At 41.2% G+C, this 27,984-nt stretch overlaps 2 protein-coding genes and 1 long non-coding RNA gene across 10 annotated transcripts; 1 reads left to right on the top strand and 2 right to left on the bottom strand.

Moving 5' to 3' along the window:
* The first annotated feature begins 49 nt into the window (after positions 1-49).
* ZNF410 (zinc finger protein 410) lies at positions 50-17,983 on the top strand. 3 transcript variants are annotated; one of them, XM_064423892.1, is made up of 10 exons: positions 50-118; positions 1,252-1,458; positions 10,184-10,319; positions 10,622-10,855; positions 11,145-11,336; positions 12,169-12,328; positions 12,648-12,829; positions 15,482-15,571; positions 16,660-16,785; positions 17,359-17,983. In XM_064423892.1, exons 2-10 carry the CDS (start codon positions 1,426-1,428, stop codon positions 17,541-17,543), a joined length of 1,338 nt encoding a protein of 445 aa, XP_064279962.1. In that variant the 5' UTR covers positions 50-118; positions 1,252-1,425; the 3' UTR covers positions 17,544-17,983. The 3 variants fall into 3 exon arrangements, with proteins under 3 accessions (XP_064279962.1, XP_064279964.1, XP_064279963.1); XM_064423893.1 differs by lacking the exon at positions 50-118 and adding an exon at positions 543-867; XM_064423894.1 differs by lacking the exon at positions 1,252-1,458 and having other exon boundaries at positions 68-118.
* LOC135302889 (uncharacterized) lies at positions 8,352-10,261 on the bottom strand. Its single transcript, XR_010364444.1, has 2 exons — positions 10,131-10,261; positions 8,352-10,017 (listed from the first exon to the last, which is right to left on the bottom strand). It is a non-coding gene; the product is annotated as an uncharacterized LOC135302889 (long non-coding RNA).
* Positions 14,544-27,865, bottom strand: FAM161B (FAM161 centrosomal protein B). Of its 6 annotated transcripts, none has more exons than XM_064423889.1 (8): positions 27,548-27,865; positions 25,847-26,409; positions 23,779-24,116; positions 23,259-23,386; positions 22,810-22,977; positions 22,228-22,327; positions 20,701-20,831; positions 14,544-15,604 (listed from the first exon to the last, which is right to left on the bottom strand). In XM_064423889.1, exons 1-8 carry the CDS (start codon positions 27,694-27,696, stop codon positions 15,601-15,603), a joined length of 1,581 nt encoding a protein of 526 aa, XP_064279959.1. In that variant the 5' UTR covers positions 27,697-27,865; the 3' UTR covers positions 14,544-15,600. The 6 variants fall into 6 exon arrangements, 3 of the variants coding, with proteins under 3 accessions (XP_064279959.1, XP_064279958.1, XP_064279960.1); XM_064423888.1 differs by lacking the exon at positions 14,544-15,604 and adding an exon at positions 18,460-20,482; XR_010364441.1 differs by lacking the exon at positions 14,544-15,604 and adding an exon at positions 21,494-21,629 and having other exon boundaries at positions 20,700-20,831.
* Between the last annotated feature and the right edge of the window lie 119 nt (positions 27,866-27,984).

The following is a 27,984-nucleotide window of genomic DNA, read 5'->3' as shown; positions in this document are numbered from 1 at the left end:
CCGGGGCGGCGGGAGCAGCGTGCCGTGCCGTGCCGCGCCGTGCCCCGCCCCGCGCTCGCCCCGAGCCCGCGCGGTATTTCCGGCCGGGGCTCGTCACGTCCGGGCGGCGGAGATGCCGGTAAGGCGGGTGCCGGGGGTGGTCCGGCCGCTCCTGCGGCACTTGCCGAGCCCTGTGGGGCGCGGGAGCCCAGCGAGCCGCGGAGCGCGGGGGGACGCGCCGGCCCTCCTGTCCTCCCTGTCCCCGCTGCCGGGCCGCCCCTCGCGGCTGCGGCCGGACCCGCGCCCTGGGGCGGTGGTACCTGCCCCGCCGGGCCTGGGCGCTCCGCCCTGCCCCGGGCCTCCGCAGGGCTCCTCCCGGCCGGGCCTGGCAGCGCTGGCTCGTGTCCCGTGGGTCACTCGGGGCCCGCCCTGCCCGTCCGGGCTGACGGCGGCTGCGGGTGGCCGCGGGAGCAGCGCGGGCCCCGGCCCGCTGCCTGCGGAGGGCTGGGTTACTCTGCGCTCGCTCGCTGGCTGGGTGCCTTGCCCCTCCGTGCTGCAGGGCTGCTGTCAGGAGTGCGAGAGGAAGGCTTTTAGGCTCTCCTTTGAGCCGATCCAGTGTTCTCGTTACTGTTTAACATAGTCAGTAGATTGGTAGTTGTGTTGGAAAGAGGAAAAAATTATGTAGTTCATATTTTTCTCCCATCAGCAGTGTCTGAGTGTTTTCCCAGCAGGCAAGAAAAGCTTGTCCTCATGTTTCCCTTTTAGCATCAGCATCATTTGGGTATTTGTGAAATAAGTTCTATTTATCTGGGCTCATCAAGAAATTAAAACTTCTGATTCTGTGAAATATCTCGACTGACAGGAAGAACTGATGTTTCCTGCTGACAGGTTGTTTGTATATTGCTCCCTTTTATCAATAATTTGGATAATTCCACTGTGTTGTGGGTTGGGAATTCAGCTTCCTCATATCTTGCATACTTTATGTGATTGGCAGTTGATCCCATAAGTTTCCAGAACGAACAAGGCAATTATCCGTTAAAAATCAGTGATGTCAAAGAAAATGTGGTAAATAACATCTTAACACTGTGAAATTAATTTTTAAAGGCTATTTTGTTGATTCAGTGAAAATAGAAATCCAGGAACCTCAGTTAATGAGTTTTACTGATACCTCAAAGTATATTTTAGAGTTGCATCAACACATGTTCACTTCTTTTTGCTTTGCTCTTGTTTTTCAGTTCCTCTTTCTTTATATTTCCTTTTTTGTTGTTTTAGGTTAAATTAATTATTTCTGCAGCAGAGCTTCTTGCAGAAGGACCACCACACTGGTTTGCACTTAGGAAAATATGAAAATAAGCAGGGAGTGTTGTTCTCTCTGAACTAAAAAAAATAAATAAAATAAATCTGTGCCTTGCTGAGAACAGCTGCAGGAGTTGGACACTTGAATCAATGTTATCGGATGAGTTAGAATCCAAACCTGAGGTGAGCAATTATGAACTGAGTTTGGTTCCCAGGAACGTTTATGGGCAACACTTGGAGTCAATGAGTTTACTCTAATTACTGTTTACATACTAATTTTCCAAGTGTTTTCAGTGACATCTTCTAATGCTTCCATGCTTTGATTTGAATGGTAAAAAATTAGAAAATATTGCGATTTTTTTTCACCTCCTTTCAAGTACCAGCCAATATTCTTGCCTGTTCTCAGGTTACATTTTTTCCCCACTATTACAGCACTCTTTTGTTATGAGAATAAAATAAATTAACCAATTGACTATTTCTTTCCCTCAAACAAATTGACTACTTGGTTTTGGACAATCTGAATTATTCTGTCAGCATCAGCCAGTCCTGTTCTTCAGTACTCCTGTTTCCATTAAGCAGTTGGCAGAAGTGGTAGGCAGCAGCACACAGGGGATCCCAGTTGCTCAGTGTGAGGCTGCTGGACTGTTCCAGGTTCAGCTGGGCATGGGGGCATTTTGCAGGGATATAAAATGGATGCAGGATGCAAAATGTCCCCAGACATTTTGCCTGGGGACAGAACTGCAGGGACATTTGTGCATGCACAGCTGGCCACAACCACAGGTAAAGCATGAACATAGATGTTATCACATGCTCAGGGAAAGCATGAACTACCATTGTTTGCTAGTGGGCTGTAGCTGTACCCTCATCACTTGACTCTCGTGCACACTCACATTCACATGTCTCTGCCAGGCCTACAGTCCTTCTGCCCAGAGCCAGGGCTTTTAAGCCAGTTTCTGGCTGGAATTTTTTTTTTCCAGCCTTCTACTTGCATTAGTCAACTAGAAGCTCACTAGCAGTGGACTCACTAGTGGGTAGAGTATTTAGGAATGTCTTTGGTAGTTAGATAGGAGGGACTGCAGTGATCAGGCACAGCAGTGCACTGACTAGCAGCAAACATATGTTTGGAGTCTTTCCCCCTACCCCTGGTTCTTCATTTATCTGCCTTGATTCCTCCTTTGATCCTCCCCCTAAACATTGCATAATAAGCTTAACGCATCCTGCTGTCCTTGTTATGTTGGAGAGTAAGTTTGGTCTGTTGTATGGGACCCATTCTTTCTCTTACCAGTTAAAATTCCTGGTTGAACCTCTACAAGATGTCACTCTATTGGTGCTCACTGATCAGTTACTGAGGCGTTCTGGGTTTTGTTACTCTTACCTGTAATATGCTAGATACAAGTGTCTGCAGTTTGTTACATTCAACACCACCGCCTGCTGCCTCTCCTATTTCTTGCCTTTATTTTTCAGGTTGAATGGCCATTAGCTAGCTGTCTGGGCATTTCCCTGCTTCAAGATGCAGGGGTTGTATCACTTGGTGTTCTTGCTTTTCCTGGTTCTCAGCTTTACCTCTGCAGATGGCTGAAGTCCTAGAGCAGAAGACATAGTACAGCTATAAAATACCTTTTGGGGAAGTTTGCAAGACTTAATTGAATGGTTTTTGTTGAGTCTTCTCACTAAAAGTCTTGAGTTTCTGTCCCTGTAAGCAATACAGCATGTGTCTTAAACTGGTACTCTAAAAAGAATGATGATTACATGCTGGTAATTCATTACAGCTCATGTGCTATGTTAAGGCATTTGTTTCTTAACAGAGCAGCCAAAGCCCTTCAATCACACTGTTCAGGAAAAGTAGCTGCAAATTTGTGGCAGCTCTGAGTGGTCTCAGCACAATCTGAAAAGAGTTCCTCTCTCTTGCCTTGTCACTGATATCTCATACATTCTCTCAATTTTCTATTGAGTTCTGAATAAGGTGGGAGGGCTTTGTTACTTTTGTCTGTGAATGGGTGGGTTCCCTTGGATTATTTCTGACAGCCAAGGACCAGGATAGTTGGAATGCTCATTCCTCAAGTAGGAGCTGTAACTGGGCTTTGTCTTTTCTCAACTTGAGTAAGGTATTTGTTAATTAGGCTTGCTTACATAATAGTCTTATTTCCTCATGGCAGAGTTGCATTTCCTTCCCAGCAAGCCCATAATAAGAGTTAGCTGTTTATTCTCCAGAAGAAACAGGCCTGGTAAATAAAAAAAAGTTACAGTGGTTGTTGTTGCAGAGGGCATCCTTTCTGTAAATGCTGTCTTCTGAACCATGTTCCTCAATCTTGATTGAGGCTATTTGATACTAAAAGTTTTGATTTATTTCCATGTATACATACGCTTTTTTTAGTCCTGATTATGAAACTTAGGTATTAAATTAGTACTATTTTCTGTTGCTTGGATGTGAAACTGGTAGATACCCTTTTTACAATTTTCCCAAACAGCAGTTCAGATGTCTCTGAAAGTAAATAATGATTTGATATCTTCTAGTGAGCCATGGCACCACAATTCTTATAGCCACAGATGTTTTTTCATGTACTCTACCATGTGAGAAATATATTAATTAAGAGCTAGCTGTATTTCTGTGACATCTAGATGATAACAATCAAAGCACTATGTCTCTATTGCACGGACTTCTTTGCTACTGGTTTTATCCCTAAAGAAGCCACCAACATACCATTAAATATTTAATGCTTGAGTAGAGGTGAATCCTCCTTTCATAGAAAGTTACAAAGTTGCTTGGAAACAATTGTATGAACAGATGGATCTGCTTTTTCTTCTGGACTCCCTGCCCCCAAAGCTATGGCTATGTAACTATCATTCCTCAGGGAACTGCTAAGATTTGCATTTTGCATTTAAGCTTTTGAGGTGATTTATTACACTTGCGTTTATTTCCAGTCACCTCCACCATACTGTCCCAGTGCAGGGTGCTTTCTGCTCTTGGGATAACTCCTAGCATAATCCAATGAATTACAACTCTATTCTGTAAATTGAATTAGTTATTGAAATGAGGGTGAAGAGAGGTGCTTTAGCCTCTCCTTTCTCTCCTCCTCAGCGCTGCACAAGGAGAGACACTTGTGATTTAATTAGCTCCCCAGAGGCTGTATGGGAGGAGGACATCCCGGTTTCTAGGTAACAAGCCTTCTGCCCTGCACACCCTTCAGCTCCAGCCCCTCCTTTCTCCTCCCCCTCCACTAAATTTTCTTTTGACCTCTTTATTTTGTTTTGGTTCACTGGCTGAATATAGAACAGGAATGGTTTTGATTAAAGACATGGTCCCTGCTGCCCTGGGAATCTGGTGTAGCTGTCCAGCTGTCTAGTGAGAGGATAGATCTGAGGTTCTGGAGAACCTTCTTACCCTGTCCCTCCCAGCAATCCCTACTTCAGCCAAAGCAGCTGCCTGACACTTCTTGGCTTTTGAATCATCTATTATAGGACAAAGTTAAGATGATCCATCCCAGGTGGCCATATCGTCATTTGTTTCTGGTTTGGTAGTTTTGTTGGGTTGGTTGGTTGGTTGTGGTTTTGTTTTCTTTTTGGGTTGGTTTTTTTTTTGGGGTAGTTTTTTTTTTTTTTTTTGGGTTGGTTTATTTCATGGTGTTTGTTTGGTTTGATTTGGGTTTTTTTTGGGTTTTGTTTTGTTGGGGTTTTTTTTTTGGTTGTTGTTAAGGATTTCTAACAGAGGTTCTCAGTTCTTTAAACAGTTTTTTGGTTGTTGTTTGTTGCGGGGGTTTTTTTCCCTCTCAGGTCAGGGACATTATTTAAGTCTCTTGGTAACACAAGCATTCTTCATTCCTTGTAGTGATAGACCCTGGCATAATCCTGTCCAATCATTTCTTGTTGACCAGCAGGGATAACAAGTATTTGCTTAGTGACAAAAGCCAAGAAATATTTTACATTTTTTAATACATTCACTGTCTGTATTATTTACAGAATTTTCAGTCATGTGGCATTTCAGCTGAGGTAGTTAAAGGAGGGTATATTCGAGAAGGTGATATGGCAGAGCAAAAATAAAATTCCTTATATCAAGATGCAGCTGAACTTTGCCCTCCAAGGATTATAGATTCTCTCTGTATGATTCATGTCTGTCCCATAAAGTTTCAATCTCTTTAAGTCAAGGATGTCCTTTTGCAATATTAAAATTTATTTCAAATTCCAAGGGATGTCTTAGCTATAGATTAAAGCCACCTCAGACCTCTTATTGTTCCTTTGGTGGTCTGTTAATATTCTGTACCTTCAGTTTCCCTAACTATACCTATTCTGGTGTCCCAAGATGACCTATCTGCTTTGCTTACAAATTCTATCACTTTGGTCATAGTGCATCAGTCTCCTCCCTGTGTAGAGAATCTACAGTCACCATCTCAGGAATATTTGCAGCCCATTTGGGGCCTGTTTGTGATGCCAGATGTGATTTGGCTATGGGTTCTGTTAAACTGTATCATGTAGGAGGTTCCTGCTTTCCTGGTCTTTCAGACATGAGACCACCAGTCTGTTCCCAGGTGGACACAGAAGTGCACCTGGGCCTGAACTGCAAAAATGTGCCTGTGCACACATAGACAGTACAGACTTTATGGCTGCGTGGCAGGATAGGGCTTTTACCAGCACACTCAAACACAAATGGAATTCCCATGGAAAAGATAGGCCACAAATGGCCTAATCCTGTCCCTACTTATCAGGTAAAAAGGCTTGACATTTGCTAGCATATCACATGTGTACTCCCTTGGCTGACATGCATACTTGTGGTCATACATCTGTCCACTGTTTGCCAAAGCTTGAGTCCTTCCAGTATCCATCTCCAGGCCTTGGGCTTTTTAATTCAGCCTCTGGCCAGGATCTTGGGTTTCCAGATTGTGTTTTTCTCTATTTCACAGGCTATGCCAAAGTGAATTTAATCAAATGAATGTACTCAGAAGCCATTGAGGAGTAGAAAGCATTAGAGAGGATGAGATAGACCCCAGTGGTGATGCAGAGCAGCAACCTGCAGCCTGCTAATGTGTCAGCCAGTATTATCCCCAATCCCCTTTCTGTTCCCAGTAGTTGTTTCTCTCCTATCTACCTTGAGCCCTCCATTTCCTTGGCTTTGGTCCTTCCCCTAAACATCCATAAGTTTTTCACAGTCCCACAGTTTCTGCTCAAAATACCTTGATATGTTTTACCCAGTCCCAAAATTTCCCCCATATCTCATAGGAAGTTTGCTCTTGCCAATGAAATATGGGTTCTGGTACCCAAGATAGCATTGTTCCTATTCCTTACAAAGTTTCTTGTTGAATTTTTTTCAAGGTCAAACTCAAGTTATTCCTGTACTGGCCCATCCATCAGTGTCCCTCGAGTTCTGGGTATTTATACCCTCTCTTATCTGCAGTTTGCTAGAGTTTGTTAGTGTTTGTGTATCTGTGCATTTAATTTATCACCCGTCCTGTTCCTAGATTTCTATGCTGAATAGCCAATTACCAGATACCCTTATAATATCCTATTTACTTTCAGCTGCAAAACCATATTGCAAGAAGCTTTAGAGAGCATGACACAATGTTTGTAATGAGTTCTTTCCTGTATTCCAGTTGCTGTAGTTGTCCACAAAAGTATTCAATTATTTTGAACACGAAGGTTTAGGAAAAATCTATCAAGATAAAACTAACATGAAAACTTTTTATTTTGTCTGAATTATTTGAGTTGATGATTGGTTTGCTTTAGTTTATGTGAAGGGTTGAGGTTTTTTTATTCCACATTTTAATAATGGGCATGATTCATGTCAGTTTGTTTCCTCCTGCTTTTTTTGCCCTCTCATAATTCTCTGTACTAGTTTGTCATTACTTTACAAAGCAAATTAAAAGGAATTTCTTTGTTCTGAGCATCTGTTTGTGGTTGCTGCATTTTGCTTTTCTCTGGTGGCTTGATGTTGCTATGTTGAAGTGGAAGGTTTGAAGCAAAGCTTTCTTCTTGTAGGAGGCAAGTTTCATTTAGGTCTTTTGTATAAAAATAGGCAACTCCATAAAACAGGTGTTTTATGGTGGAGTAAGAAGCAGTAGGGCTCATCAACATAAAAGACAATCCAATAATTTAGATCTATCTTAGTGCTCACAGATTTTGGTCTCTACTTATTTTTTCTGGTTGCCTTGTGCATTATTCCTAACACTCTTTACTTCTCTTTCTCCTATTTTTTAATCCTAAATTAGAATGCATGGCCCTGGGAGGGGGGCGGTGGGGGGACTGTCTGTTATTGCCTAGGTATTTTTTTGACAACATAAAAATAGATTCATCTTCGTGCTAGGTCCTCTGGATAATCTTATGTCTAAGATGAAACAATTCTAACCTTTCAAACTGCCATCTGGCTTGTGGCCTAGTTCAAATGGCACATTGCCATCTGAATGACTGCAGGACTTAATTTGTAGCTTCATAATTGTCAGTGATGACAGCCTGCTCCTAAGGGAGGGTGAGTCAAGGGTGATCCCAGCCCAGGCAGTGCCCTCACAGACCAGGGCACAATGCTGCAGCACCCGAGCATGGACGGCACAGACAGGTGCTGGCATCCTCAGCCCTCAGTAAGGCAAGGTGGTGAACCAGTCCAGGGTCTATGCAGAGTCCAGGCAGGAGCAGCAGAAGATGGGGCTGGAGACACAGATGCAGTAAAAATGTGAGGTTCATCCAATAGACAGGGCTTGAGACAGGTAAACCTACAGCACAGCTCAGGAAGGAATGACTGGCCCAGGCTGAGCTTAAAAGGAGCCCCTAAGGAGACGTGTGGGTGCAGGTTCCAGGGAGACCAATCAGGGCTGTTAAAGCTTCAGGGTTCCTACAGCAGCAGCTCTTTGAGGTAAAAGTGTTTGAGAAAGCATCAGTATTTCTAGTGCTTTTGTGAGAGGAAATGAGCATAGAGAAATCGGAGCACAAAATACTAAGTTTTCTTTACAGTTTCTTTGATTTAACAGACTTTCTCTTGATGTAAGAGAGGCTCAAAAAGCTGCTGTCTGCTGCAGGAATAATTTGGAATTAGATGCCAATAGTTCTGAAAAAGAAGTACTAAGACAATCACAATATACAAAATAAGAATCAAATTATCTGTGAATGTTGAGTTTTAATCACAAATATACAATAGGCACATCAGGATTTTTTAGTCTTTTTCTTTTGACACTGATGTGCTATCTCAGTGAACAGAGAATTCCATCTGGGCTCTCTGTGACTGCATGTTGAAATGTGTCACAATGAGGGTAGTAGCTTTTGAGTAACTGTCTTGTACAATTTCCTTCTAAATGCCAAAGATAAAAGTTTGCTACATACAATTGTTTGCTAGACAGCAGCAGAATCAGCAGAATGCAGGATTTTTGTCAAGGAGTTTCCTAGAGATAAGGAATTTGAGATTTGACTTTTTAGTATATTGTTATTGTCCATATTTCTTCATTTAGTGTTTAAAAAAAACCCTGTAGATGTGAGTATATGAGTTAATTTGTTTGACAGAACTTAAAGGCAAACAAATAGATCCTACATGCAGGGTTTGAGCAGTATTTTCACTGAAATGTGGAGTATGTGTCTGGGTGTGTTACAACTGGCCCCCTTCTGTCCTTCTGAAGTGTAAATCCCTACAGGGGAGGGATTTGAGACCGTGTTTAAAAAAGCTCATGCAGTTCACAGAATTTGTTCAGTCCACTGCAAAAGTTGGACTGCGTTGTCTCCTAACTTCCAGCAGCACTTCCTTTGTTAAATCAAAATGAACACAGGCTGAGTGCTTGTAGCTTTATCCTCATAAACATGGGCAGCACAAAGTACCTGGGTCTGTGTTCAAGGGCTGCTGCCTAAGGATAACCTTCATGGATTTCTTTGGGATCTATCCCCACACTTCTCATTTCACTTGCTAACTAGGCTGTCTTGGGGTTCATTAGCATATGACAAGCACTAGAAATTGGTGTGTGCCACTAGAGACCCACTGTAGAGAGCAGGACCACACAGGAAGCAGGTAAGAATGGAGTTTAATAAGAAGACAGGATGCAGGGTAAGAGTTAGGCTGTGCCAGACAACTGAATTGACCAACTTCCTGCTTATGTGCAATGGGCCCCTTTTATCCTCCCCTCTCCATTTTCTTATGTTTGTTCTGCCCTGATCCATCTTGATCTTTTCCTTTTCCTGCCTTAGGCCCTTCCCTTAAACAATGCCTAATAAGTCCTGTACAAATCCCTCAAAATCTTTTGACCAGTCCCAAATTCCTCCCCAGGGAATGCATCTCAGTTTAAGTCCTGTACCTCTGTATGCAATAGTCCCCCTTGTTTCGTGTAGTAATTTGGAGAGGGTTTCTTCTGTTAATCCCCTTAGTTGGTGGGTTGGTTGTCCATATTTGATGGTTTTAGGAGTAGTTGGTTTGGATGGGTAAGGCTGTCTGTGTTCTTCCCCTTGTAATCCCAACAGTTTCTCTGATTGTTATCTGCTTTTGAATAGCCATGTGATAGACATCTTTGTAACTAGTCTTCTGATTGCTTTTTTGTTAATTTAGAAAAGGCCAGCTTTCAGTTAAGTATTTAAAGACAATGATTTAAAAAAATACCTGTATCAAAGGCTGAGTGTGGAAAACATTACCTTGAAATGTTAGACCATAATAAAGTATCAAGTGGTAAAATGTTAATTAAAAAGAAATATAGCCTAACTGGACTTACTTTGCAATGATCCAGAGCTGTTGATTATATGTTGAATGAGAAGTTTGTAGGTATTTCAGAGATGACAAACAATTCTTTGCTTGTATTAATGTAAATTGAAAAGTTTCTATTTATATCTGTATGTATTCATGGTATTATATTCAATGTCTCTTACAAGACAGTAGGGACTACTGGACTGACTGGATTTAGTACCTTTTTACATGATTTGTGCTGCTCTTGACCTAATCTTCAGTATGTTTTTTCAGCTGCTGGTTCAGTTTGTTCAAAATACTTCTATTCCACTGGGACAAGGACTGGTGGAATCAGAACCAAAAGACATCACCTGTCTCTCTCTGCTTCCTGTTACTGAGACCTCAGAATGCAACAGACTCATGTTGCCAGGTACAATCTATGAGGCAGATCTTTGTGACCCTGCCCTTCATACAGCTGTCTTTGCTTCACCCCTCTGGCCCCCCTGCTGTCTCTTGCTGATAAGACATCCCAGGGATGGAGGAACAAGTTCAGCAGAGTGACTGAATCTTCTCATTTAATAGTGAAGTCTGACTAGTTAGAAACTTCCTCTTCCCTTCTCTCTCAAGTTCTGTGTTTTTGGTTTTTTTTCCTTAGAAAAATAATTTCATAGTTGTCCTTTAGTCACAGTGTATTTATACTTCTATTTACTCTGGTTTCACTTTCCTCATTAGATGATGAAAGAGATCTCACTTCTCCAAGTCACACTAATTCTTCCAAAGATGTTTCTTCATCTGCTGTCTTGAGAAGTCTCCAGGTAAATGTAGGCCCTGATGGAGAGGAAACAAGGGCACAGAATGTACAGAAACCATCTGAACTTCTGTCAACTCCAGAAACTTCTAGTTTATTGCAAGACTTCCAGCCCAGTGACAGCACTTCATTCATTCTTCTCAACCTAACAAGAGCAGGTAATTGTCCTTCTGTTTGTCATCTGTCTGGATATGTCTCAGCAGAATGCAGGAGATACAAGTACAGCTCTGTCCCTGCTGCTTATGAAGAGGAAAGATCCTGCAATTTGCTGGGCATTATTGGATATTTTAGGAGCATTTAGTCATCAACATCTTTCTACAATGTAGAGGTCAGTGGAGACTTTTTCAGGGCAGCTATTTCATCCATGCTATGAACACGAATGTCTGAGAAACAAAAGAAACTTCCCTCTGTTACATTATTGTTTCACAAATTTATCTTCTTTTCTAGGGCTGGGGTCTCCCGCAGAGCACTTGGTGTTTGTTCAAGATGAAGCAGAAGATTCTGGCAATGACTTTCTCTCCCATGATAGCACAGACAGCAGTACCCCATGGTTCCTACGAGTGCAAGAATTGGCCCATGACAGTTTAATTGCTGCCACTCGGGCACAGCTCGCCAAGAATGCCAAAGCAAGCAGTAATGGTAGGAGATCCACAGGTTGTGTCTCAACTGTGAATGTTCCGTACAAGAACCCTAGTCTCACATTGTTCCTTCCTCTCTTTAATTCTCTCTTGCTTTGAATCAGTTATGACATCTTCAAATCATCATTGACAGAATTATACAGAACAATTATGCTTTTTTCATCATTATAAATAGGCTTCTCATCTTTTCTTGGGGAGTGAACTCTAGTGGAACCATCTGTTCATTGTAGCCTACTAGTTCTCCAGTACATGTAAAGAATATCTTCTTTCTGACTGCAGCTGCTTGTTTTTCAACTTTCATTTTCACTTTTAAGAACCTATTTTTAATACATACTGTGAATTATACTTTCATTTTAGCTCCACTGAGTTTGGAGATCAGTTTTCTGGAGAATTCATGATTGAATTTAGTCACATGTTTTTTGACTTAATTATTTTAATAAATAATTGCATGCAAATGCAGTATCTCTTATTTTAGCTAAGGTGTTTTTAAAAGCAGCTTAGCTAATAGGTGAAAGTTGGCTGCTAGTTAAAATCGGTTCATTGATATAGAGACCATTTTTACAATTTCTGGTGCAGTGGCTTTCTATTCTTTTTGTGATAAGCCTTATCTGGTAGGCTTGTGGGGAATAGTTTATGGGCCTGGTAGGGTTTGCAAGTCTGTGTTTGATCCCTGTTATAGGCAGCAGCATGTAGGACATGCTAAACAGTTAGTAGCCAGACACATAGCTGATTTACAATCCTGTATCATATATAGTGCTGGTTTTTCTCTTAAATTTGATGTATTATAGTAATCTGTATGTTTTTTTAGATTTCGGTGGGCTTTTTTTTTCCAGGGGAAAACGTTCATCTTTGCACTGGAGATGGGCAGCCAAAAGATTCAAGCCCCATTCCTCATTTATCTCGTGTGGAAAGAAAGCTGAAGTGCACAGTTGAGGGCTGTGATCGGACATTTGTATGGCCAGCTCACTTCAAGTATCATCTGAAAACACACCGGTGAGCAGAATGAAACTATTTGTTATTATGACCTTGAAAAAATGCACTCTGTATTTGACATAATGTTAGGTTTTGACATTAACAAGCTGGGAAAACCTGGCATTATTCATATAAACTTTAGGTCTGTGGAGTGCTTTAAGTCAATTATGCTGAAAAACTTGGATTAGATTTAGATAATATTGCAGGTATGTTTGTTATGTTTGGTTTAGAATTTTTGTATTTTAACAGGTACTTATATTTAATAAAAGAAAGAAATCAAGTGTTGATGAAAAAATGTGTTGCAGTAGCTGGTAATGAAACAGCTTTTTTTGCTTTGTAGTAACGACCGCTCCTTCACCTGCCCAGCAGAAGGCTGTGGAAAAAGTTTCTACGTCTTGCAAAGGCTGAAGGTGCACATGAGAACTCACAATGGTGAAAAACCCTTTGTGTGCACAGAACTGGGCTGTGGTAAACAGTTCACAACAGCTGGAAATCTGAAGAACCACCTACGAATTCACACTGGTGTGTTTTAGACCTCACCTATTTGTGGTCTGCTGAGGTGGGGTCTTTCCTGAGGAATAAACCACTTCCTCCTCTCTCATCAAACTATTGAAAGTATTATGTTGTTTACCTCTGCCCTCCATTAATGTCCCTTTTCTGTCAATTCACCTTGATCTGTAGGTCACATAAATCAAGTGCTAATCTCTTTTATTATCTTCTATAGTTTCACACAGGCGTTATCTTTCAGATAGTGTGTGGTGATGCTGTATTCTGCTCAGACGCATACTCTGAAGATTCCCTTCCAGTTTTGTGATGGAGGGAGGGGTGTGTGAAACTAGACTGTTACCAAGGGAATAGTTAGTGAACATGACTTATGAAATTGTGTTTTGTAAAGAGGTTCTTTAAAATTCCTGAAAGGCTTAATAGCTTAGATAGTAGGAGCTGTACTGACATCTGCCTGACTGACTAGCTTGTGTTACCTATGCTGCTGGTAGAATGAAGACATTTGGGACATACAGGGAAATGAGGAATGCAGTGGAATGAGTGGCAAAAATATAGTAGCAAAGTAGAAAAAAGCATTAATCAGAAGGCAGCATTATGGTGTGCAAACTGCTGTTTGCACAATGCTAATTTGGGATGTTACTCTATGCTGAGCCTGTATACTCTCAATTAATGCTCAGCTTTTTATAGTAAATAAAACAAGAACCTTTGTTTCATAGTGCTGTATTTTATACATGGTTTGTTTATGATGGCTCCTCTGGAGAATATGATCCTGCCTTGTCAGTATTTTTAGAAGTTGGTATAGCAGCCAAAGTGCTTTAGGTGATTTTGTACTAGAAAGTTGTTTGAGAGAGGCACAAATGAAATGACCAGCAGTATAATAGTGACCAGCAATTTAATTAAGGACCTGAAAAGTTCATAGTGAATAATCTGGTGATTTTATTTGTTTAGTTTTTTAAGCCTCAGGGTTATCACAACACTCAAACAAATGGCCCAGTTCAGGCTGCTGGGAATATTGTTAGAGATTCCTTGATGGCCTTGCAAGCATTGTATTACAGTTGGTTAACATTTCAAAATAACCTTGACAAGTGTGAGAGAACAAGACCTCCCTGGTAAAATGAAATTACAGATTATGTGGGTCGCCAGCAGCTGTTTGTGCCTTCTGCCTTCCTTAAACACGACCGTATGGTATGTGGTGTGTCGGTGCACATGGTGCTATTTTAAAGTATGTGCAGTCTAGCTGGAACACATGGTTTGGGGGCAGATGTTGGGATACAGTTAAAAATGGTGTATACCAATAATAAAATTTTGAATGTGTAGTAACAGCAGCTATATTTTTTGCAGTTTTCTTTTGCACTTACAGCTCCCAGCCAAGGTGCAGATTAAGTTAATAGGCCCAGCAGATAAATGCACAATCCTCCCTGATAAGAGAGCATTCTGCAACCAGCAGAGTAGTAGCTTCTGGAGGAGTAAATAATAACTTTCTAAAGTTCAAATGGATAATGTGGAATTAAACATTTAATCAGACCTAAGGTGTTATGAAATTGCAGGTGTAAATAGCTCTAGGATGTCTTATAGATGGAACTGTGTGCTGTTATTTAGGTCAATGGTAGTTTTTCCAAATTTTTAAAGTTTCAAGCCTGAAAGTACAATCAGTGTTTGAGACTCTGCTACATATTTCAGCTTTGTAACACCAATTGGAACATGCTGTGTTGATTCTTTTTGCTTACAGCTGTCAAATGCTCTTGTAGATAAGAGGCTAATAAATGAGCTGTAGGGAGAAGAGTTCTAAAGGCAAGTAGAAATACCTTTAAAAGCAAGTTTACTCTGAAAGAACTACTTATATATTGTACAATAAATTGTTAAAATAGCTTCCTGTGGTCTTGATATTACTCTTGTACAAGGGTCCAGTTAAAGACTTGAAATCATTGTGTTAAACATGGTATAATGAGTTCTTTAGTGGGATGTTGCAGGCAAAAGTTATGTCTAGCTTTATTAAGAGAGTGCTCAAAACAGATTAATTTTATTGCACTGCATTAATGTAGTAACCTCCCAATTTATCATAATTTAAATAAATAAAAAATAGCTGGGATATAAACTTCAGCCCCTGAGAACAATTTGTGCCTTGAATTACATTATATCTATGTCAGTTCCTCCTCACATAGATATAAATGACTGACACATCTCTCACAGGATTTTGGCAAGTTCAGCCTGATCTGAAATAAAGTATAGAATCTGATATGAAGGGAAATACAGTTAATGGGATTTTTGGCACTGAAAGGCAGAAAGGGAGCAGGACCCTGTGAGTGTGTGGAACAGAAAGCTGGTTGTTTTGAACTGCAAATAGAAGATACATCATAGATCAAGTAGTTTTATATTACTATATTATTATTTATATACTTGGAAGATTATCTAGAAATAGTGGTCCCTTGCTTCAGTTTCAGTGAAGGATGGTCTAAGAATATTTTAAAATAATGCCTCTGTTTCTTCTGGTGAAGAGAATGCTGTAAAAGCCTTAGGAAGCTTAGGAAGGATGTGCAGTTTCCATGGAACTCTGATATACATAAGGCCAAACGGGAGAATGGGGTAGAGATGTCCAGGCTGTTCTCAGGGACTTAGGCAATCAGATTAAGTTGTGATCCCAGAACCTAAGAACTTACTTTTCCCTTGTAGGGGAAAAACCCTTTCTGTGTCAGGCACAGGGATGTGGTCGCTCCTTTGCTGAATACTCCAGTCTTCGGAAACATTTGGTTGTCCACTCAGGTAAGAGTCTTCATCTGACATTCTGTCATCTATCTGAAAAGAGACCTGTTGTAGGACTTTGATTTGATTTCCTTAAGAAAAATCCTGGTTTCTACAGAGCTTCTGGTCACAGTGTTTTTTGACTTCCCTTTGTGGTGCCTATAGCTTGTACACTTTAATTTTTTAGTTTGTTTCTATTTCTAAACTGAAATTACATTTAAAACATTGTTTTAAAATTGTTTCTAAAATGTCATGAAATTGAATGTCTTTTTCATAGCTGCCATTTGGTTATTTAAAAAAGAAACTCTAGCATCTCTGTGTATTAACCAGAGCCATTTGAATCTGAAATCTTTCAAGTGGGTTTCTGCCATTGGTAGGGTATTTTTTCCTACTATGTACCTGTAACTGGACAAAGGTTTAGGTGGAAATGTATTTCACAAGTATTTCAAAGCTTCTGCTTTCTGTTTTGATTGCTCTATCTTATATATAATCAGCACACAATCAAAATTGTATGTGTGGTGAATGGGAGATATTATTGAAGTAACAATATTTGGGATTAAGCTCTCCATGCTTTTTCTGTCCTGTCTCTTTGGCTTCCATGCCACTGAGCCAGGAACTATGGACAGCAGGCTTGTATTGTGAAAATTATTAACTGCTCTGTAAAATGAAAATCCTTTTACAGTGACAAGTCATCATCAAGTCTCTGCTCAGTAATGTAAACCAGGTGCTGCAATTCATTGTGTGATGGCAGGAGACAGCTTCCTTGCCTCTGGTCATTTTATTCTATATGTGGGACATCAAGTATTTCCATATCAATGAGTAAATTATTTCAAATTACTTGTTCCCTCTCATCAATCTGATTTAAAGATTTTGTTACTCTTCAGACTTGAGTTATCCAACAACTGCCATTACTGATATCTAAACCTCTTCTGTTCTAGAAGCTTATGGCCCTCCAGGAGATGGGAATAAGTCTCATTTGTGTTTTACTGATAAATTCCCACCAGTGGTATTAACAGCCATTTCAAAACTGTTATTAGTTTCTTAGTTGATGAGGTCTCTTCTCCCAGTTTGATAATTCTTGGGATATTTCTTCCCCCTTTGACTCCAAGGAGTGAAGCCCCATCAGTGCCAAATTTGTGGGAAGACATTTTCCCAGAGTGGTAGCAGAAATGTGCATATGAGGAAGCACCACTCCCGAATTGGAACAGCTGGCAGCAGGGAGCGAGAACAGCCAGGTAAAGAAGGGACCACATGCACTCTGGGGGAAAAGTGCTTCAGGGAAAAAATTAGTGGATGGTCAAAGAAAAGATGTCTGTCCTGATAATATGAGAATACAAGCCAGTAAGAAACAAAAGTCTGTTCCTCTTGGAGACAAGGACTGCTTACTTTTCCTTTTTCTAGGACAGAAGACAAAGGTGTATTTTTGTATGGGAGTCAAGGGGTAGATATGTTTATTGTTTTCAAAATCAATATGAATCTAGTTGGGTTTTTTATGTGAATTTTTTCCCTTGGTTATGTTTTGTTGTTGCAAGCAGCCTGGGTTTTTACGTAATGTGAATTATTTAAAGAGAAAGCCAATCCTGCATAAGATCCCACCATAGTAAGGTTCAAAACAATAAGCATAGTATTTTCCATCCATTGGAGCACTGGCTGCCCGAAGAGTAGGAATGGATAAAGTAGGTGTCTAGGGAAGAATTCAGTATGACTTGAAGTGGGGCAGGGATAGGATTGTAGGATAGAATTTTATCTTATATTGCAGTGTAATTGCATCATGGGAATTCTCTTTTACCCTTTTTTTCCCACAATAGAGTCACTGATGGGCAGCAGTTTGCTGGAAGAATCAACAGTGCACAGTAAGAATCTCATCTCCATGAACTCTCAGCCCAGCCTTGGTGTTGAGTCTCTGCACCTGCCAGACACTGAGTCAATTATTGGAGTAGAAGAGGGTGAGACCAGCTGCTCTTTTTTCCGCCCTCTTATATGTGGTGACTGAGATGGGATCCATCATTCCTCCTTGAGGCTCACCATATTGCAGTGGGATGAATGAACATTGCTTTAACTGTGCACAGAGGGGTGGGTAGATAGTGGATGAATCCTAAAACTGGAGTTGGAGAAGATCTGCTGGACCAAGTTTCTCTCTTGCAGAGCTTGAAAGGTGAAGTCTGCTTAGGTGTCACTTAGCCCATGTTGTGGAATGCCATTTCAAAACTGCTTATGCAGTCCATCTCCTAAAGCCTAAAGTGTTTGTTTTGCTGGAGCACCTAGGAGCCCCAGCTAAGGACCAGGACCTCATTGTGCTAGGCACTGTTCAAATATTCAGTATCCTGAGCAACAGGCCTTCCTTCCACCCTTTACCTTCAGAGACTATATTCTAATACATCTCACTGTCAGAAGCTGACTTACTATATGAAATAAATGTACTACTTGATATCATTTGATTACATTTGCTCTGTTCTGTTCCTGCTTTTCCCAATCATTTTTCTCCAAAATGTTTTTGGTATATCAAGCTCTTTAAATGAGTCTTCCACACGGTGTTCTGAATATTTTGTTACCTTAAAGAGCCTTCACAACTGGCATTACTGAGAATGCAAAGTTTTGCTGAGGTACTGTGTATCTGTAATAGCTTCTATGCAAAGGGAATACCTAGAATTTATATTGCTCCCTAGCTGAATGGAAAGGTAGTGCTGCTGCTGGTATAGGTACTGTAAGCTGGAGGTTCCTGCAGATGCTCCACCAGGTACCTGGGAATCAAAGTCTGATGTAGTTTGGTTGCCATCTCAGCAATGGATGGGAGATACTGCAGTGAGATGTCTTCTTTTGTACAGTATTTTTGTGGGTTAGCTGAACAGGCTGTAAATCTTGTAACTGAATATAACCAAATATTTTCATAAAGTGCAAAAATCCAGAACCATAGTTGAAACTCTTTATTTCAATACAATTTTTGAGACATATTAAGGGACTACAGCTCTCTTTTAGGATTACAGAAATGTAATCCTCCTTTCAGAACAAAACTTTGTTTAGCAAGAGAGATGTGAGTTTCAGTTACATAGTTTGATGCTTTTACTTTCATCACATTTCTGCAATTTCAGTGTAGGGACCAATATGAAGACTTTAATTTATTTGTTATTATATTCATGCATGTCACCTTAGTATTTGTTAAAAGGATATGGCATAATAATTTAAACTTTTGTTCCTCCTTTCTTAGGGTTTCCCTTTTCACTTCACATACTTGGAAATTTCTTTTTTTTCAGCACCATTAACTATTATTATTGAAATGAGCAACCAGTTTTAGTAAATACCCTTTAAAATGTATGTATTAAAATTTCAGTCCCACTGCTCCAAATATATCCATACAAAGAGGCTTTAAACCACAGACTTAGAGCATGGAAGTAATCTTCTTTCCTTACTCTTTCAATGTGGCAAGGCACAGTGACAATATGGTTACATCACTGCTCCTTTCAGGGGTACCCAGAGAAAGAACAGCCTCTGGATATCCTAAACAATTTAACCTGTGTGGGAATGGGTACACTGGTAACAGCTTTTCTGGAACCCTCCAAGGAGCCTGTTCTCAGTGTGGAGACTGAGTCACTAATGAGGATGTTGCAAACAGTTTGGTGCATTCAGCCTGTTACGTAGCAGTGTGAAACCCCTGGGCCACAAATCCTTGGATTTAGTAATGTGTTATGATTAAAAAATGTCATTATTTCAGTTTTATATCTTTGTCTAATGTGGTAGCTCTGACAAGTACTGTATTTCTGACTTGATGATAAGGTTGTGTCATTACAATGTAAGGAAAAAGGACTGAGGTGACAAAAAGAGACACATCTTGTATTTAAGTAAGTGAGGAAAAGATGACTGATGAGGAAAATTGAGCAATACAGAAACATTATATCTATTTGAAAATATTTTAATGTCAAAGTGCAAAATTCTCAGAAAACATTCCAGGTGGCAAGGATTTTTATTTTTGAAATGGTTATTAGTGTCAGGCAAAGGGAGATCACTAAAGTGTGAATTATGCCTTTCAAGATGCACCAGGCATTTGAGTGCAATGTCCTGGCAGGCAACACCTAATCTTTTTTCCTCCAAAATCTATCTTTGATATCACAATAATCATACCATTAGGACAACAATAATTCAAAGTGATGCATTCAAAGTGTTTAATTACAACCTTCATAACTTTCGTTGTTTTTGGGCCAAATTAATGACCTAAATTGGAAAGATGTTGAGACACTTTCAGATCATGAAACATGGGAGATTTTTTAATATAGGAAGACTATTGCTTCTTACTAATGGGAGGAAGAAGCCAAGCTGATAGTAGGTGAATGAAGAATTAACACCAGAGAAAGACTTCCCTTTGAGTCTTCTCCCAAGGTGGGTCAAATCCTGATATTTGTTTTTGTAGAAGTACCTTGTTTGAAAGCATTCTACCACAGATGTGTCTAAAAAAAGGTTTAGTACAGTAGAAGGCATTCTCCCTTTCCTGTGTGCTTCTGTGGCATGAATGCAAGGAGCTGACACTAGAGGATGCACCTCTCCAATCTTTCATATCTACTTTTATCCAAAGATAGTGCTTCAACCTCTCTAAATTGTTTTGTTGCCCATTAAAGGGAAAGAGGTCACACAAGGGACACCTTTGAAGACTAAGGGAGGCTGCAGGGTTTGCTGGGCTGAACAAGACATGCTCTAAGCAACAGTTGATTTTTTCCCTTTACTAAATTCTCCCGTCTCACCCCACAGCAATTCTTAGGTGTCAGCTTAAACTATTAAGTTCCTGAGGATTAACCTGGAGAATCTTGAACATAGGAAGTCAAGAACTGACTGATGGATTCTTCTGCAGGCTTTTATGTTGCCATTCCCTTTGTGCTCAGTTCCTCCTGAGGTACTCCTTCCTGTTCAGTACAGTCATCCTTTTCACCCTGAGGCTCAGGCAGCCTGCAGAAACAGTGATGGGCTAATACCAGAAATGCTTGGCCCCGTGCATATGAAATAGGGTGCAGTCATAGGAATTCAGAGAGAGAAGCCACAATGCTTAATAAGAGCAGTGAAGTTAATTTAATTTTTCCTACATTATAGAAACTGGAATGCATTCATGAACAAGGAAAATATTTTTAGTCACGGACAAAAGAGCTGTACTACATTGTTTTTATTACCTGTGAACATCAGTTTCTTCTTCCAGCAAGTCAGTGGCATCTTTCCCTTTTTTCCTTACAAATTCTTCACTGAGGCCAAGCTGCTGGAGGGTGCGTCTGTAGCGACGCTCTGCTCCTTGACGAGCATCATGCTGTGAAATTGAAACTTAAAACAGTAAAGGCACAGAACTGGGGATTCCCCATAACAGTCAACTGCTTTTGAAGTGTACATCTGATGCTCCTAATGGGGACAAGAGGACAACACAACCTCCTGTCCAAAATTTTTGTAATCCATAAAGTACAGTACCAAAACTGAGCACTAGGACAATGTCTCACATCTTCCAAAGCCAGAGCTCACATTTTCCTGCTTCAGTTCTTTTTTTTTTTTCTTCCTTCTTCTGTTTTCCTCATTCTACCACATACCAGTCTTACCAGACTGGTATACTTGTGTCTGAGTCCTAACTCTGACACTCAAATCAAAAACATGTGCAAAACCCAAGTTATGTGAAATGCTGTAAGCATATTTGCTTTAAGTGGTAAGAACCAACAACAGTGAAGTTAATAAATGGAGAGTGCCTGTGAAATAGCTTCATATCAGCTCAAGTGAAAGACAAGCATCTTGGGTCCTATATCCTCACTGCTTCCAAATGGACCTTGCAAATTAATGTAGTCTGAGATTAGGGTTTTCCAGAGGGACTGGCTAGTCCCTAAAGATTAAGGTGTTCTATTATGGAAGGATAGAAACCTAGTATGAACATAAGTGAACACTATTGATAATGATGGATTCTTACAATCTGGTACATTAAAATATTACCAGTATTTATCACACATGTGTGTTCTCTGCCTCCATTAACAGAACAGAAAGCCTGATCCAGGAGGGTACTTCCTTGAGAAATTTCAAATCAGCATATTGTCAATGTATTGTCACTGTCTCTAACCAGCTGCAGTTCCTGCAAGGAAATGAAAGAGAAAACCCAGGGAAAAAGCTACAGTACAGATTGTATCTACACCTCAGGTGCAACAGATATTTGCAGCTGGTACTGTGTGATGGTTGAGACGTGCTGAATGCAGCGCCAGATTGCAAAGCCTACAGGTGATGAAAGCAACATAACCATCAGAATATTAATGTTCTTCTGTAGCAGTAGAGGTACAAATCAAAAGTGCTTAACCTGGAGAGGGTTTTAAGAAAAAAAAATTTGCATCTCCAAACTGTAGTCTATGGTATTCAGGTGCAGAGTAGGTATTTATTTAATTTCTGGTGTGATAAGGCCTTGATTTTGATCAGAAAATATACTGTGATTGCAATACATAATAGGAACTGGCAAGCTCCTAGAAATAAGCCTGAATGTTTTTTTCAGGGAAAAAAATAGGAAGGAATTTAAAGTATTCTTTGGTGTCTTTTCCATGTGTTATTTTGAGTGCAGCCCAGAGACTATGTGACTGTACCTTCTCATCCATTAATTAAATTGAGACTAGATTTCTTAATGCCTGTCTTAAGTGAAAGACAATTTATCCTATTACTCAGAAACATTCTGGGACTTTGATTACCTTGGTGACCTGTTCAAAAAGGAATGGTCTGTTCTTGACTCGCAGCTTCATTTCTTCCAGCTCCTTTCTGTATTCTTTTGTTCTGTCTTGCATATTTTGCCTGAAATGGAAAAATGGCCTGTCTACTATAGGTTACCTCTGACTGTAGCTGATCAGGAATGATGAATTCTCAGTGAGTGTTCCATTCTTAAATCACTTTGGTATTTCTCTTGATTCTGAATGCCGGGGAAAAAAAAACCCTATTGCTGACAAGTTATGGACCTATTAGCAAAGCTCTTCTAGACTGTAAGCAAGAAACTGTGTTCACATTTTTACAAAAACTGTCTCTTATGTGTTCTTTACCAAGCTACACATTACAGTTGACTGGCTTGTACAAATTAGTTTCTACAAACATTAAAGGAAATGGTTCTGTATGGAAGGAGAAGTGTGGAATTGTCAAGATATCCAAATGAATGTGGTATGGATATAATAGCCAGAAAAGGTTAGGCTAGGAATGTTTTTAGACCTAATCTGTTCTAAAGAATTATCTGATGGTCTTCATCAAGAGCAAACAGTTATTTTTGTGCAGAGTAGGATACTGACCTATTCTGTTTTGACTTCTCCTTTTGTGTTTCCTCCAGACTTTTATGAGGATCCAGTGCTTTTGCTCGGCTGTTCACAGACTTTTGCATAGCTTGACATTTCATTTTCTGTTTCTCCATCCAATAAATTCCTTCTTTGTCCCCTTCCTTTTTGTTATCTTGGGCATATCTACGTGGAAAAAAAGTTACTGATGAGCCCATGTGGACTGTCAGACCACATGCTAGGTGGGAATTTCACTTTTGTAGTCCTCCAAGGAGAAAAAGCAAAATTTCAGCTGTACAGGTGTGCAGTTTCCAAAGCAACTGGGAGACAGAGGAAGATTTAGCAAAGAAAGAAGACAGAGAAACATTTAGGAAATGTATAGTTGATGTGATGAGGGAAAACACTGGTGTTTTTTCCTCCACATTGGTCAGTAGTTCTACTGTCTTGTAGACAAACTTTCTACCTACCTAATAGCTGATTCTCTCTTTCTAGTTGCATCTGTAATATGCACAGGAAGGGTGTTGGAAGAGAGAGAGGAAAGTCCAGGCAGAGAGTAACTTTTTTGCACTGAAACCTTGGAAAGCTTCTGAGAATCCTGAAAGAAAGGAAACTTCATTCAGTGTATTTGTTCACAGACAGTTGCTAGTACAGAATCTCCTCTGTTATTTGCCTACCAAAGAGAACAGCTGGGCTATGAGAATGCACTCACTCTTCTCTCTTCCATCAGCAGAGATTTACATGTGGATGGGCTGAGGGACAAGGGGAAGGAGACATGATTAGAGCTATGAAAGGGTGACTGAGCCTTAGCTGTCATAGCTCATTTTGTGTAGAATTTTGTTCTCTTGTTTGGCCTAGAATTCTGCAGTACTCTCAATACAAGGGCAGATGTCACAGAATGTTAACTATTAATAATTAAATGCTATAAACTTGAGAAGTTGGTATCTTGCTAGGAGAAAGCAGTACCACAGAAATATCCAGCTATCTCACCTTTATCTTTTCATTAGCCTGCCTCTGCCTGGCATGGAGATTGGAGGTTCTCAGCTTGAATGGCTTACTACGAGTTGGCTCTTTGACTTCTTGTCTCCTTACTGTTTTCCTCTGAAACGCCCAGTAAAGTTCTTCAAAATCTGGTATTGCTGGATTAATCCTTGGTTTGAAGCTGAAACTTTTGTCCTGTAAGAAGCCAAGTTTTTCCTGCTTAGTTCTGGTGGCAGTTCGGGACTGAGGCTCCCTCCGACAGTTGCTGGTATCGATAGGAGCTGCGGAGCTCTCCAGCAAATCCTTTGCTCTCATTTGAATACGGATTTCCCTGTAGAGTTCAGCTTCTAAAGGATCAAAAGGAAAGCAATGAGAAGAGTGTGAGTGACATAAAAACTGCCACCACCCAAGTCTAAACTTTCCATTATGATGGCAGCTACAGATATAGGAGAGACCAAACATCCTGTGCTCTCCTTTCCCCCTTTTTCAGCCCCTCTCTCCTCTGCCTCCCAGGGAAAAATAATTCAAAGATACCAGTAAAATCATGGTAGGGTCTCTTTCTTAGGCATTAATTTCTAGATATCTCTTATTGGACAATAACTCAACAAGACTTCTCCTATTCTTAAAGGTACCAGGTAACTTGTGCCCTTTGTCTCCTTTGTCTTGCAGAAATGTTAATCTTCCATACTAGTCCCATACTTTTTATGTGGGACTTACAGCTATGTTGACTGTGTGGTACAAATGAATCATTCAAGTATACTTGTAACAGATGATGGCTTTTCCATGTAGTGGCTTTTTCTACTTTTTCCAGCAGTAATTGTCTATACTGGAAAAGCCTTTAAGTAAGGAACATTTGATGGATAGATCATGTTTTGTAACTTTCGTGGCAAACTTTCTATAGAATATGTTTTAGATTATAGCATCAAACTGAAGTCCTTCCCTGTGCAGCACTAAATATTTATGGAAATGCAGACAGTTGGCTGAAGGTTGGTTTTTTGCTTTTAGGGAAAAAAGTCAATACTGCTGTTTGCAAAATAAGATGGTTTTGATTCAATTTATAGGCATTCATTGCCTGAACTATGAAATGTTCATTTCTCCTCCCTTCTCATATGCCAGACAGAAATAGAACAATGGTTTGTCCTTTGCTGCCTTTTACCTGTCTAATCTATTTAGGTTAAAACAGAATGTTTTCTGATGAAAACTGAACTGGAGTATCCTCAAGAAGAAACCACAGAAACAGTAAAAAAGGAGAAAAGAATGAGAAAAGCCATGAGAATTATTAAGGACTGGCTTAGTTCCCACATTCAAGCATGAAGTCTGAATTGCTTACTTCAAACTTTCAACTGCAGTGGCTTAAGTCATCTGAAAGCAGGCAAGCACCAGTAACATTTCCTTGACTGTCCTGATTAGAATGGTCCTAGGCACCTCCTTTCCCTGTTTTAGCAACTGAGCCAGTGCAAGTGGGAAGGCCACTGGAAGCACCAGAGACTGGCATGAGAGACTGGACTACTACACTATCACTTAGAACCAAACTAGTTGCCTGATTTGGGCTCAGGAAATATTTTTCTCCTCTCCTAGGGGTTCTGTGCAGAATGAATCACTTGAATAGGATTAAAATTGTCAGATCTAAGATACTGCATGGACCTTGGAGACCTATGGCACTACATCTGTCTTCATGTTTGTGCCACAAATCATCTCAGTCCCTTTAGTGTAACCAAAGGTATGGAATCCAGTATAGGGAAAGATTCCCAGACTGTCACAATCTGCAGCAAAATGGATATGGAAATCTGTCTGTAGAGCTCAATGTGCCCATGTTTTCTGGGGAGTGGAACAGAACTGCTGTTGCTGACACTCATACAGGACTACTGAACTTAGGGTAGTTCTACTGAACTGCACTCTACTGCAAGGGTATCTGAACAAAATGTGACCAGTGACACACAGGAGACTCAACACACCAGGGGGGACGCTGGCCTGAGTCTCCAAGTGATGCCCTAGAGCCATGATCTTACCTCCCAGCATGGAGGCAGCAAGGGACAGGCAGGGAGGTGCTGTTACAGAAAGAGCCCTGGCATGTTACCTTTGAGTTTATCTCCAAGAAGTGAGTCATAAGTAGATTTAGGAACTTTTTTACTGGCTTGCTTCTGTTTGGAGCTCTCATTTGGGGTTGCTGCTGCCAGGAATTTCTGTCTGATAGCTTCTTTCTTTTTCTCTTCCTTCTCCAGAAAACTGAAGGGCCGCTGTGTTGAAAGTAGCAGCTCCTTTCTTTTCTGTGTTGCTGCTTGCCTGCGAATCTCATTCTGCTCCATAATTTCCTGATAGAGGGGCAGAAACACATGTGCAGGTACAGGCTGTGCCCGGAATTGTTTCTGGCATTCAGCTTCATCCTGGCTTTGCCTGTTGTCTCTCTGTTTGTCTAGTTCAAGAAACATGTATGCCTTCATCAACTCGGACTTTTTGCGAGCTTCCCGCAGGGTCATTTTGAAAGGCTGAGGGATGGTGATGGAAGGAATCCAGGGAGATGAAGCACTTTTTGGCCTCAAGCGGGACTTGGGAAACAAGTGAGGCTTTTGCTGATCCCAGGTACTGTCTGAGGTGAGGTCGGTCAAAGAACTGGACTGCCTTATGTTACCAGATGTATGACTAAGACAAACACATTGTGAAGGGGAAGTTAGTGACATTATTAAAAAACAGAGTTAAAAGAAGGGAGACACTGCTGATTAAGAGAAAGACACCGCAGGCTGGGCTGGTTGTTAAAAGACAGGCCTAGGGTTTGTCATTCTCAGGCTCCATATTTCACTTTGCTACCAAAGTTCGTGAGCAGAGCTTTGCTTACTTTGTTTTCCATGTATAAAATGGAAGTTAGGCCTACTTAGCTTTGTCATGCAATTTATTTTGCTGCGAGCACTCTATTGCCAGAAAGGCCACAAGCAAACCACAAAGTTCCAGCTTTAGGGTTATCTTGCTAACAGCTACTCAACACACAAATGCAGGAGAGCAATCAGGCACACAGATGCACAAATCCCAACAAACAGTACCAAACACTAGCATTCCTGGGATGCTGATGGGAATGTCATTACAAGAAACTGCTTTAGTGTGGTGTTTGAGAGGTTCAGCTAGAAACTTTGTACCTGAGAAGACGACCATATTATTGATAATAAGAAAAAAAACCCACCTGGGACTATCCTGGGTCTCATTAAAATAGCAAACTTCTCATAGGATGTCTGAGGGTGATTGTGAAATTGAGTGAAACTTAGATTTTAGGGAAGGAATAATTGCAGGCAAAAGGAAGGATCAAGGTGAAGCAGAGTGGACCAAGAACAGCAAAGGGGAAAAAGTGGGGGAGACAGAAGGTGCAGATCATGTGTGAACAGACTCCTGGTCAATACACTTGCTGCAGTCTCTTCTTCTTCATGAACTTTCTTTTAAGAGTGCACGTGTGACCTGCTAGTGAATGCAAAGCTAGAGTAACCACAAGGAAAGTCGTCTGAGAGCTCGCCCTTGGAAAGACGGGACACTGGATAGAAACGTGTGTCACCTGCTGGCACGTTTCAAGCGTGATTAGCTGATGAGCGAGGCGGGGATTTGTGCTGTTCTTGTGTTATGTGAAAGCTGCTTACGTGGGCACCGACTGACGCCATCCTCCCTGCTGTGCCTACGCTTGTGGCCAGTGTCCTGGCTCTGCACACGGGCATTTTGGGACGTCACGCTCCGCCTCCTCCCTGGCCAGGAGAAGGAATCCTGCACCCCATCCTGCCATCCTTACCAGGTGTCGTCCTACCTGAGAGCCTCCCTCAGCTTCTCACGCAGAACTTCCGCCTCCCTCCTGAAACCCTCCAGCTCCTCATCTTCTTCGAACGCCCCGCGGTCACCCCATAACTCTGCCTGGCACGGCACGCCCGGTTCTAACGGCGACCGCCGGCCCCCCATCCCGACAGGATGCTCCTTGCCGGCGGCGGCAAACGCAGGAGTCGGTGTGTTACAGCCCGAGGGGACGTCGCGTAACCTGGAAAAAACGAAATAAACCGGGCAGCGCCGGTTCCGGGGCTGCGACCCCGCCGGCAGCGCCGCGGCCGCGCCGCCGCCTCAGCCCGCCCCGCCCCCGGCCTGCACCAATCAGCGCGGCCAGCGCCGCTCGGGCCCGCCCCCTTGGCCTCACGCGGCCAATCAGGCGCCAGGCCGGCGGCGCGCGCGGCCGTTGTCATGGTTGCGCGGCGC

This window comes from Passer domesticus, chromosome 6, assembly GCF_036417665.1.
Source record: "Passer domesticus isolate bPasDom1 chromosome 6, bPasDom1.hap1, whole genome shotgun sequence".
In the NCBI taxonomy this organism is placed as follows: Eukaryota; Metazoa; Chordata; class Aves; order Passeriformes; family Passeridae; genus Passer; species Passer domesticus.
Note: the sequence above shows the minus strand (reverse complement) of the source record. Positions and strands in the feature narration are given on the sequence as shown.